The 13,287-nt window shown below is 43.3% G+C and overlaps 1 protein-coding gene across 1 annotated transcript in view; it reads left to right on the top strand.

The window, feature by feature from the left end:
• Window positions 1-13,287, top strand: part of DDRGK1 (DDRGK domain containing 1) — a 45,978-nt gene that overhangs the window by 18,842 nt on the left and 13,849 nt on the right. The window contains exons 3-4 of the mRNA XM_065404749.1: window positions 179-285; window positions 3,879-3,980. Of these exons, the coding sequence (XP_065260821.1) occupies window positions 179-285; window positions 3,879-3,980 (209 nt within the window). The remainder of the gene's footprint in view (window positions 1-178; window positions 286-3,878; window positions 3,981-13,287) is intronic.

Below are 13,287 nucleotides of genomic sequence, written 5' to 3'. Positions count from 1 at the left end.
TGTAAATCTATTCTGTGGTTTGGCAGCCTCTTGTGAATGTCTTTCCCCCTCTTTTTATTGGATCTTGTCAGACCTTTGGCTGTCTTCTCATCTGCAGCTCATCTCTCTTCAGAAGCAGGGAATCCAACTTCCTGAGAGCTCTAAATGTTCTTTGTCCCTTTCTAATGCAATGTTGCAGAGGAAGATGATGGAGATGAGGCTGCAGAATTTCAGTCGTCTGGGAAAATCGGAGCAAAGAAACAGAGGAAACTAGAAGAGAAACAAGCCAGAAAAGCCCAGAGAGAGGTGAGTGTTTCCTGCTATGTTTAAAGCACAAAGCAAAGGGCAGGTGATAGCTGACCTAGAGAAGGCAGGAGTTGTTCTTTGTTCACAAAAGCTGAGAGTTTTATCGAAAAAATACCCGCTTTGTCTCGGAAGCCCAGTCCCCCCTTTCCCCTCAAATGCATCATCTGGAGTTCTGGAAGAGTGGCTGACATCTGTGATTGCACATTTTGTATTGGCCCGTTGACAACAATGACCATTTTCAGTAGTCTGAGTCACACGTCCCCTTAGTTAGGCATCCCCAGCCCAAATTATATCAGTTTTGCTGTGCAGAAGTGTCTGTGCCCCAAGCATAGTACAAAGTGAATTGAAATGTAAGACGACCCTCTCTGTGGTGCCCGTCCCTGCAGCACCACACAAGGAACCTTGCGGGCTGGCAGGCTGTTTCCAAAACCCCCGAAAAGGGAGCATAGGGCTTGCCCTTACTACAGCCTCAAGTCTGTAGTAGCAGTTATGGAATGTCTGTGCAGTGCTCCAGGCTCACCTGTAGGGGGAGGGTTCCCCTTCCTACACCAACAACTGCGCTGGTTCTCCATGCACAGCCTTGTCCACTTGTTCCTTGGGGATTGGATGATAATTTGGTGACATAGGCAAGATATGTCCTTGCAAAGCCCATTGAAGTGTGTAGGAGCTGAACCTTCAGTCCTTAGGCCAGAATTCAGCAGAGAGCAAACAAAAAACCTAGAAACCAGACATCTCTTTGCTATGAATATTCATCCGTTTCCTAAATTCTAGCCGGGGCGGGTTGGGTCACAGAAACTCCCTTGGGATCTGCCACCTATGTGCTGGGACTACCTCTGAGCCCGTTTTCCCTGGCAGCTTGGGACTTCAGTACCTTGCCCTGTTTGAGCCAGACACACTTGCCTGCTGCAAACACAGATCCAAGTCTGAACCACATCCCCCACAAGCTGCAGGCTTAACTGAAAACAGCTTAAGAAGTGCTCCTGTCTCCAGCACTCAGATACTCAGCTCCCAATAGGGTCCAAACCCCAAATAAATCTGTTTTACTTTATACAGCTTTATACAGAGTAAACTCATAAATTGTTCGCCCTCTAACACTGATAGAGAGAGATGCACAGCTGTTCCCCCCCCCCCCCCCCCCGGGTATTAATACTTACTCTGGGTTAATTAATAAGTAAAAGTGATTTTATTAAATGTAAAAAGTAGGATTTAAGTGGTTCCAAGTAAACAGAACAAAGTGAATTACCAAGCAAAATAAAACAAAAACACGCAAGTCTAAGCCTAATACAGTAAGAAACTAAATGCAGGTAAATCTCACCCTCAGAGATGTTCCAATAAGCTTCTTTTACAGACTAGCCTTCCTCCTAGTCTGGGTCCAGCAACCACTCACACCTCCATAGTTACTGTCCTTTGTTCCAGTTTCTTTCGGGCATCTCTTTGGGGTGGAGAGGCTATCTCCTGAGCCAGCTGAAGACCAAATGAAGGGGTTCCCCAGGGGCTTATATAGTCTCTCTCTTGTGAGTGGAGACCCCTCTCTCCCCCTATGTAGAATCACAGCTACAAGATGGAGTTTTGGAGTCACATGGGCAAGTCACATGTCCATGCATAACTCAGTTCTCTATAGGAAGTTCCCAAGAAAGCACAGATGTGGATTGACGTCTATCAAGGTCCATTGTTAGCCAAGTACTTCCATTTACTTGAATAACCCCTTCACGCTATGTTGACCAAATCTTCCTTAGGTGCTTTCTACAGCAAACACTTTAAATACAAGCATAGAGCCAATGCTCATAACTTCAGATATAAAAATGATACATGCATACCAATAGGATGAATACATGCAGATGAACATAACCTTTGCAAATATGTTACATGGCATATCTAGCATAAAACATATTCCAGTTATGTCATATCTACACTCATAAGCATATTTCTATAAAGCATTATGGGGTGCAACGTCACACTAGCTCTGCATATTAAATTACCAGTTGAAACACTCTGGATTTTTCAATTACACTTGTTTAACTGCTGTAAGTCCAGGGGTAACTAATCAGCAACAGCAAACCCTCCTAAAGCACATTAGTATATGATTCAAGTTTTTATACGTTAATTTCTTTTTCCTGTTCTACTTTACTGGCCTGCAGTCTCTGTAACCTGGAGTATGGTTTGCAAAAACTTGATGTAACTGCAACAGACTTTCGCGTAACAGAAAAGACCCTCGCCACAGTACAGAGTGAACAAAGTAATAATAAGAGAGTTAAACAAGTCTGTTGAGCTGAAATTGACCTCTGCACAGGATCAACACAAAGCCACTCAAATCCCACATAAGCCCTGCTTTAAAAAATAAAGTGGTGCCCAGATCTCACACTCAGGGATTAAATTTACCTCAGCTTGCTGTGGTGATAAGTCCTATAGATAGCATATATCGTAGCAAATACTACATGATTCTATATAGTCTTCCATTACGATCCTGTCTTCCCTTGCTCATAACTTTAACCATTTTTGGTTTTTACTTTCCACGCTTGATCTTTTATGGAAAGTTTGAGCAAAATCAATTAAGTTACTTCGGAATTAGATCCATGGTTTTCAACCTGTGGTCCACAGACCCCAGGGGACCCACAGACTAAGATTTCCAAAGGGGTCTGCACCTTCATTTGAAAATTTTTAGGGGTCCGCAAATGAAAAAAGGTTGGAAACCACTGAGTTGAGTTAAAGGGTGGGGGAGGGCAGAGGAGAGAGCCTTTGTTCCATTTTCAAACAAGCTGATTTTCTTTCTTTTTTCCACGCAGATAACTCAAACCACCTGACAGTTAAGCTGAGACGTTCCAGGTGGCACATTGTCAGGGAGGATGAGTCTCCTGGCTATTTAATTTAAAAAACACAGATTAGATCAAGTATTTTCTGGAATGGGGAGAAAGGGAAAATAATAAAGAAATATCAAGATATTTTAAACAATAGTCTAAACCATCCATTTTGAATTTTTTTTTTCTCCTTGGAACAATTCGTGTGTATTGGGTATAGTGGCTGGTTATTTTGCGGGGGGGTGTTCTTGTGTTTTAAGTTAAATTTAATCTTCCTAATAGTAAGATTTCCATTCTTTATCTAGGAGAGCAATTTTTCCATTTTTAACTGTAAAATAATTTAAATGTGCTTTCATTGTATGAATCCTTTAAAGGATGCCATTCAGATTAATAAGAACAAAATTCAAGGTACATTATAAAACCAAAATTTTACATTTGCAGTTTGGTTTTTTTAGATTTAAAGTGGAGGGAAAAGTCAATGGTTTCATCACAGTATTCAATAGCACAGCTACAAAAACAAGCTAATACATGCATTCAGTGGAGGTGAAAACTTCGACAAGGAAACTGATATTTTAAATCTCCATAGGGATCATTTATAAACTGAGTGGAAATACTAAAATTCGAAACAAACGGAAAACCCTGATGATGATGACAAACTAAAATAGCTTCTCTTTTTAAAAATATCAGTTGTGTATTTCTGGACACAAGAGTCCAGGAAACTGATGAGAGATAACTGATGCTCGTAAATTATGAAACCAAAGATTGAGAGAGAATAATTTATTGCCTTTTTTTTTTTAGGCTGAAGAAGTAGAGCGTGAGGAACGGAAAAAACTCGAGTCAAAGAGAGAGGAGGAAAGGCGGAAAGAAGAGGAGAGATTACGCCTTGAAGAAGAAAGACAGGTGGGACTCGACTGAGTTTGCAGATGGAAATTCTAAAGCAAATTTTGCCCTTTGTTACATCTTTAGTACAAAGAGGGCTGTATGCAACCTTCAACTGAGCTGAAATCCCTGCTAGTGTTAGACACTATCAGACAAGCCTGTGACTTTTGTTGCGTTATTATTTGTATTATGATAGTGCCTAGAGGTCCCACCAAAATCAGGGTCCTGTTGTATTAAATGCTTCACAGACATAGTCCTTGCTCTCACAAGCTTACCGTCAAAGTAGACAAGACAGACAAAGGGGAAGTGACTACGCCTCGAGGTCACACAGCCGGTCAGTGGCTAGAACTCTCATCTTCTGATTCCCAGTCCAGTTGTCTGTCCACTACTCCACACCGGCTCCTTTTGTGTTATAACTTTGCCATTAAAGAGTTGTCTGGTCGATTTGCTGTGACAGTGAATGCTGACTTAGACAGCCATCCAAGGGACCGACAGGAAAATGCTTGGCCACGAAGGAGTATACTTAATGAAAGAGATCCTATCAAATTATAATGGGAACTTTGGTGAGGTACTCCAGATTGGTCTCTTAGGGGAGGGGGCTGGTTATCAGAAAGGCTTCTTAGCCCAGCATTCACTGTAACTTTAAATCCATGTCGTGTAGGGAGTGACAGACTCACCAAAGCTGGCAGGCTAGACTGCAGCAGCACCTCCTGAGGCATTGCAGTGTGAATAGTTATTTTGGAAATCTTTAAAAATGAATATTGGTGGGTGAAGCAAAAGCGATTAGGAAAAGCAGATACTGGGCATACATCAAAGCCTCTGTTAAAGTATCCCTTCAGCTAGGGGGCTGGAAGGCAGGCAGTTCTTCTGAGGCTTCTCTGAGCAGCAAGGACCGCTCTGGTGACAGCTAGTGGCTAAGAACAAGCTTCATATTCTCTCAGGCACTTTAGCAAGCTGTACAGAGGCTTTAGGGCATGCGTCCAGGGGTGAGTCTCTATCAGATGTCATGCAGCATCATGCGTTGCATTCGCACCTACCAAAGGAGCCAGAATACCCTCTGAGTTAATCGACTGGCATACTGGGAGGAGGATGCTGATTTGTGTCTGCCTGCTTGCAGTAAGCCAGTTTATTTTAGTTGCTCAAAATAGGGGTTGTGTATGTTGATATCAGAAAAGATGAGTCACTTTGCCTTTTAACATGCTGGGTTGAATGCACAGAACATAGCGTGTAGGAAGTCTTATAAAAAAGTGTTAGTTTCCTTATGTAAAGTTTGGGAAAACAAACAGAGGGCTCCTAAAAGGCCCTTTTTTCTGCCTAAACAAAATGTTTCTGCTCTGGTTATCCATTGAAAAATTCCTTCCTCGCTTCTGAGCTACTCTGATGTGCCGGTACATCAGTGGAAAGCTTCTGGGCTGTTAGTTTTTTATGAACGATGAGAGCGTCATCCAGATTTATTGTAGCAGGGATTAAGAAAGCAAAAAACCAAGTGTTTTGGAAGGGTGCATATATACCCTTGTACTTCAGGGAATAAACAACCTCTAACTCATGGGGCTCAGGAAGAAATATTCTCGGTGAGCAGGTTATCCAATAACCTCCCGCTCCACAGTTCCTTGCACCTTCCTTGGAAACAGGTGATACTGGTCACTGACAGAGATGTGACACTGGACTAGACAGAGCATTGGTCTGATTCAAACAAAACCACCTGATTTCAAAATCCGTCAGCAAACGCGACCACCGCAGCAGGTGGATTTCTTACCAGGAAGGCAGTTTGTTCAGTATGTGCAAGCTGTCTGAGAACAAGCTTCCTTAGCGAGGACAGAGGTGATGGCAAAGGGTATATTGCAAAGTGATGTTTTCCTATGGCTTCCTTCGCTCCCAGTGGCAATACCTTTAACTGGTATTAGCATGAAAGCTGCTTAATAGAGGCCAGTCAACCAGTGTTGAGGAGCTGAGTGGTAGGTATGTGTGGAACTTTACACAATGATCTCTTAACATAGACTTTGCCACATTAAAAGGAAAAGACCAAAGCAGTCTTTGCAAAATTCTACTCACCCAAAGTGAATCAAATTCCATTATTATTATTTTTTTCATTGTCATTTTGTTCATGGTTAAGTGAGAGGGAAAAGATTTTTGTGTCTGGACTGGGGTGTTTTTTGTGGCAGCTTTGCAAGGCTGGGGGAAAAGAAGATGAATAAAGATTCTCAGGCTCCTGAAAATCCCAGCCTAAACAGAACTACTATGGTTTTAGTCATGTATTATTTAGAACAGTATCTTAATGGATCCTTTCAGCACTTTCCTTCAATAGTCTTGTAACTTTATTGGGGACAACAGGTCTACCCACTAGGCTGGCACGTCAAGGGTATTCTACTCCCTTATGAAACTCTCGCACAGGTTTTAAGCAAATGAATTCCATTTCGTATGAGAGAGTACAGGAGCCAAATAACCACCCAATGCTCTGGACTCATCCACAAAGCAAGCTACTCTGGCAATATGTAGCCCATGAGTTGAGCTGGACATCTGTTATAATAGATGCTCTTCCCATTTGACTCTTCTCTGAATCTTTAACAGGAAGTGGGACCATTCTAGTGCCCCGGCTTTTTACCCAAGAGCTAGGCTTGTTAATCAAAAGCTCCTGCTCCAGTCAGTGGACAGAGTAGCGTTTACAGGGAGGATCACAGTAACAGGAATTTAACCTGTTAGTATAGGAGAGTGTAAGATGCTGGCTTCCTCACCAGCCTGAGGAATTATTACCCACACCACGCTAGTCTTCAGCTCTTGGTTCTGGGCTCCACTTATTGTCCAAATGGCCACAGACTCTCAAAAGGCAAACAAAACCCCCAGCTGGGTCTTTCTACCCAGCCGTGATGCCCAGGGCTTACCACCTGGAGTCTTCCTCCCTCAGGGACTGCTGCGGGAGGCTGTTGCTTCCTGCAGTCCCCCCTCAAGGGAGCTGATTGCTAGCCTTTATAGTCACCAACTCCCTTCACAGCTGAGTCTGATAATTGACCAGGCCAGGCTGGCCCTTAAAGGGGCGGGTCCACCCTTTTACAGCGAGAATAAAAGGGGTTAACAAAGTGGGTAACTGTATACCCACGTGCACATGTTGTGCTAACAGAGAGAGGTGTTCCCTGCACAACACTGTAGCTTTCGAGTCCTTTTACAGACTTGGCCTATGACATCAAAGGTCAAAATATTAACCTGTTTGACCCCTTTATCTTTTACAAGGGCCAAGGAGAGATGATGCTCTTTGCAGACTGCCTAAGCTAGAATGTGCCATTCGTACTTCCCTTTTATTTAAAAAAAAGGGGGGGGGGAACCCTTAAATTATTGCTTACCAGAAACGTAATGTTTGAAACCAATTCTTGTGGGCAGCACACACACACCAATTAGAAAATGGAAAGGCCAAATTACTAAAGGTTTATGCAACCAGAGACTGATTAGTCATGAGTTAAAAAAGCGGGAGAGGGCAGTTACGGAGCTTTGTATCTCCAGCTCTGCATTCAGTTTGAGGCAGGTGCTCTTGGTACTGCCGCTTCTGTGGCAGAGTCCTAATCCCACAGAGCACAGTGAATTCAGAAGTAAGAGTTTAGCCTCATGTCCTGATCCTTGCCTCCGATCCATCCAGTTACTCCCGGTAGCTCAGCCATCTGCCGCTAGGGGTTTTGTGTTTTTCTTCTCCTCGATTTCAGGGAAGATGTTTAGGAGCAGGGATGAAGGCAAGTAGCAGAGTCATGGATGTGAAAGGTGGGGGGGGGGGGTATTTTGTACATAGAATTTATATTACACGAAACCGTTCTTAACACTAACATATGAACCCACTATTTTTTCCACATGGACGTTGTCCATGCCATGGGAGCACCATGATTTATACATGCAAGAGAAGTTATTTAAAGACTATTTTCCAAAGGAATTAACAAACGAGCAGTAAAACTCAGGCTAGGTCTACACTGCAGCGGGGGTCCGACCTAAGATACGCAACTTCAGCTACGTGAATACCGTAGCTGAAGTGGCGTATTTTAGGTCGGCTTACCTGGCGGTGAGGACGCGGGAAAGTCGACCGCTGCCGCCGACTCCGCTGCCGCCTCCTGCCGAGGTGGATTTCCGGAGTCGACGGCAGAGCGATCAGGGATCGATTTTACCGCGTCTTCACTAGACGCGGTAAGTCGATCCCCGAAAAACCGATTGCTACCTGCCGGATCGGCGGGTAGTGAAGACAAAGCCTCAGTGAGCTAGTTGAGTTGCACACAAAAGGAAGAAATTCTTAGGGTATCTTATAGAGAGCTACCAAAAGAGATTTCCTTTCCATAAGAGTTGACATTCACTTCCTGTAGGGGATGCTGGTCTTTCTGCCTGCCTAGACAAGTTAGCAACACCCAAAACGAACAGCTAGATACTCTCCAGTGATCCAGACAGTTTGATGGCCCAGGAAAGTTTATCAAAAGTTAGGGTGATTCCTGATTGGGTTACTGTAGTTACAATTTACAAAATCCAGTAACTGGATTCACTTGATTATAGACGCCCTTCAAAGTATTCATTTATAATCTCATCTTGTCTATTAACCCACTACTCTGAGTGGTTTGAGACAGGCAGTTTAATGAAAATTGAGAATCTTAAAGACAAGTGAAATCCCAGAATCGCTCTGATTTACCTTTTATAGGCGGATGGATAAATGCCGTCCATTGTAACTTTTTTCACAGCATTGCATAAAGCTTAGCTGTAAACGGAAACTGCTCCTTAATAGGAGTCATGGGCACTAAAATCTCAAACTTTGTGAGAAAATGAGCTCACTGGTGCTATTTTAAATGTAATTATTCATATATATAAAAATAAAATGTGGTTGCCCCTTAGCTGCAATGTTGCAAACTAGAGAATATATTTTTAAATTTTATAAGTTTCCTTTCCAGTGTTCTGGTGACCTGATTGGCTCCGTCTGTGAAGAAGCTCTTTTATGATTGGTATTGGCTTCAGCAGTGCCTTACCCTGGGGATTTCCCTTTTACTCTTGGAGTTTTTTGGTGGTGAAATGGTTTACCGACCGACACCTTATCAATGAGAACTAACTTCCTCTGATGTTGCAAAACAGCACCCTTCGTGAGCAATCTGCAAAGCTTTTGTGTAAAGAGCTTGTGTTTCTGTGCACAGGGATTTTGTATGTTTTGCTCCCTACAGCACCAGCAAATCTACAGTAGTTTGAAAAATTGCATACAGCGTGTGTGACTGAGACAGACATGTAACTTCATGCCTGTCCTGTAACGAAATAATATATTGGAACAGGATGTGCTGCCTGAAAGCAAATTGCCTTTGAAACGTGGCTTGCTGTAATATAAAAAAACCCAAGGTTTGCCCCTCTTCCATTGAGCTAGTTTTAATTGTGTATTTAAAAAAATGCACCACTGCAGGATTGGGATGTTCGAATCAGTGCTGAAAATAATAAACCATGTCCATATTGCACAGACAAGGCTTTGGTCAAAATTTCTGGATGCCTAACGTTAGGCTTCATATGTCATATTTCAGCACCTAAATAAAAATGGCCTGATTTTTTTCCCGCAAGTTACAGCTGCTCCCACTGGGGTTTTGGAGCACTCAGTGCTTCTGAAAATTAGGCCATTTAGATTTAGGCTCCTAATTTGATATTGAAGACCCTAATTTTAAGCACCCAGCTTTGAAAATTTTGGCCTGTATTTTTAGCCTGTGTAGGGCTGCTAGTGATATCTGCAAACCACTTAAATGTTGCCCTTATGCTTTATTTTGTCAGTATAAACTTTAATTTTAAAAAGTGCAGCCTTCTTGTACAATTGTGGCGGGAGGATGTATTAAATTCGCATGCATCTACGGCGTTCACTTGGACGCTCACAAGCTAAGACTGCAGTGCGGTTTCAGTCTGTGGCTATTTCCAAGCATTCATACATTTCTGAAAATTTCCCATGCTTAATGTTGGCAGGAAGGTAAAGTTATTTAGAAAGTTTGAACAAAATTCCTTTTGAGCAGGTCCCATTATTAGAGTTAGGAGAGAGTTCTTAAAAAATTGGTGCTGTGCATAAGCAGTGAAAATGTGAAATACAGAGGAACTCGGTTTGGGTTTCAAAAATATCGCCTGACTCCTAACTTGTGCTCCCTGCGGAGCCCCTTCCATCGCCCTGCAAATCCTGTACCATCAGGATGATCGACTAGAAAAGACCTAGATCTTTTCATCCATAGATCTCAATGCTCTACAAAAGAGATCAGTACCATTATCCCTGTTTTGCAATTGGGGAAACTGAGGCAGAGAGAGAGAGCAAAATGACTTGTCTGAGATCTCTTAGCAGGCCAGTGGCAAAGCCAGGAATTGAATCTAGGTCTTCCACGTCCCAGTCCAGTACTCTACCCACTTGACCATGTTGCCTTGTGGCTTCATTTCAATTTAAATGGTTTGCTGAAGAAGGGCCTAAGTTGAGAGCTCTGTTTTGAAGTCTACTTTACTGGATGATGTTCCTCTTGCTGCCTCGCTACCCAGTTACCATCATCATCAAACTAATCCTCTTGGGGCCAGGATCCTCCCGGCATGTACAGCATGGGGTGATTCATAGAGCACCGCAGAACTGTGCAGCGCATCACAGGCCTGTAAGAGGCCAGAGGTCGGATTCTGTTCTCCCTTGTTGGTTATAAATCCAGATGGACCCACTGACTTCAGGAGAGTTCCTCTGGTGTGACACTGGGTATAAGAGCAGGGCCTGGCCCAACATCCCTTACCCCCCGATTAGACTTCTAAAGCAATGGAAACAATAGACCAAAATGGATTTGAAGAGGGGAGAAAGAGGCGTGGGTGAGGAGAGAAAGTAAACAATGGGAAGTGAGTAAAGTCAGCTTCTAGGCTGGCAGAATTTGGGTGGAAGAAGAGCATGCAGTGAGCAACAGGGAAGGGCTGTTGTACGTGGTGAACGACGGCCGTGCAGAACAAATCAAGGTAGAAAACAGTGACTGTTTGAGGAAAAAACATTGCAAAGCACTCCAGAGATTCAGTGGTAAGGTGCTACACAGACTGAGACCACAGAGACGCTCCAGAAAAATCCCTGATGCCATTAGCCCCCTCCTAGCAAAGTGTTTAGTGTGTCCTGGCAGATGCATAGCATGGGACTCCACGTAGGACTGGTACGACAGGAAGAATTGTGGATTTTGCCAGGTGTTTAGAAGGGGGGTGGGTTACAGTCTCTGAAGGAGTGTGAATTTATACCAGGGTCTGAGAGACTTCCTTGGAGGGCGGAGAGGATTGAAATACTTCATAAGAAGGATAGGAATTGATCAGAAGAAATACTTTACATTTGTACCGGTTTCAGAGTAGCAGCCGTGTTAGTCTGTATCCGCAAAAAGAACAGGAGTACTTGTGGCACCTTAGAGACTAACAAATAATAATAAATTTGTTAGCCTCTAAGGTGCCACAAGTACTCCTGTTCTTTTTACATTTGTAGAGAGCCCAAACATGGTGTCATGTTGAGGCAGGAGAGGAGAAAGATGCGACTGCTTCACAGCAAAAAAAACACCACCAAGGTAAGCAGCGGCAGTTACCAAATTTCCTTAGTGCTGGGGTTTCCCCACTCCCCGCCCATCCTTGAAGGGAGGTGGCCCGTCTGTTCTCTCTCCTGCACGCTCCCTGCAGCCTCACTTGAGAGCAATAGATCTGAGATCAGGCCGAAATAAACGACATAACCGTACTTTGCTTTTTTCCAGAGGTTTAATTTCGCTTTCCTCCCACAGGCTCCCTGAAACGTTTTCACTGGTTGCCCTCGTGTTTCTGAAATCCTTGGGAGTGAGGCAGACAGGCAGCACCATAAATGGCCACTAAACCAAGTAGTTAAGGACTGATCTTAGCGCTATTTCATAACGTGGACCACTTCTACAGGTGGATAGATTCTCCTGTCGACACCTCCCCAACTAGTCCTAAGTCCACACTTTCCACACAGCAGCTGTAGTACTTGGTGATATGAAAGAAGGATACAAAGACAGTAGTAAGAGAGCCAGGTGAAAATAAATGCATGTTAATGTAATAGACAAAGCGGCTTTTTTTTTATATAAAAAAATATATATATTTTTTTCCCCACATGTCCCATCTCTTCTGTTTGTTGCCTCTCTCAGTGAATTTATTGGTATACAAGCTCCTCTCTTATCTCTTTACAGTTTGGGTCTGTCCTCAGGCTTGATCATGGTTGAATTTACACCAAAGAAATGCATGAAACAGCTGAGCAGGGAGTTGTTGGGTTTTTGTTATGTTCAGTTTAGTTGTTCCACCAAAGCCTCTGGAAATCCTGAGTGTCCTGCCCTAGGCTAAAACTAACAAGCATTCAGGCTTGAAGGCTGGCGGATGCTTCACTGTTGTTACTGAAGGGGCTGCTCAGGCCTCCTGGAAATGCTCTGCTGATCGCAAAATGAGAGCTGTAGGTCTGAGAAATAAGTGTAGGTCAGCTTGTAATGAGTGACCAAAGAAAAAAGACGTGGGACCAAGAATGGCGCACATTGTCCATCTCCTCGCACTGAGGTGTTTCCCACAGTGTGCTGGATGTGGAAATACTGACACTCACATTTTGGCAGGTTTTTGTCCTACTGAAATCAAAGGCACAGCTCTGTAGACGTGTGAGAGAGAGACTGGGTTGGTTGGTTTGCTTGTCAGCCTCTTTTAGAAACAGGAAAATGATGTCTGACAGTTGTAAATGGGCCAGTTATCTTTTGATTTTTGCAGAACAACCACCTGGAAATTTTGAAGGACTCTTCAACTCTTATCACTTCCCTTCGAAAGTGATGTCAGGGTTTTTGTGCTTCAGAATTCTACATAGCGTTTGAGCTACAGGGATGTGATAGGGACAGAACTGTGAAGGACTTTGATGTGTCTCAGTGATTCTAGATCAAATTGGCTCAGATTACAAGTGAAGAAGAGCTCTGAGAGCCAGGCTGTGTTTTTTCAGGCTCATGTGCTGCTAATAATAAAGATTCTGCAACTGGATCTTAGTTAATAGCCTGTTTGGTGAGACAGGACCCAGAAAATAATCCCACTCCCTCTCGAAAGCTGTGTTAAATCTGCAGGAATAAAAAGCAGCAAAATCTTTCCCATTTGACTCTGAATGCACAGAAGGATCAGATCTGGTAAGAAATTAGATGCTTTTTTTTTTTCAGTCACTTTTTCACCATAATTACTCTCAGGGCCACAGTCCCACAAGTTTCAGAGTGGTAGCCATGTTGGTCTGTACCAGCAAAAGCAACGAGGAGTCCTTGTGGCACCTTAGAGACTAACAAATTTATTTGGGCATAAGCTTTTGTGGGCTTATGGATGCATGGAGTGGAAAATACAGTAGGCAGGTATA

This window comes from Emys orbicularis, chromosome 5 (assembly GCF_028017835.1).
Source record: "Emys orbicularis isolate rEmyOrb1 chromosome 5, rEmyOrb1.hap1, whole genome shotgun sequence".
Taxonomy (NCBI): Eukaryota; Metazoa; Chordata; order Testudines; family Emydidae; genus Emys; species Emys orbicularis.
This window is presented reverse-complemented; position numbering and strand designations above follow the sequence as displayed.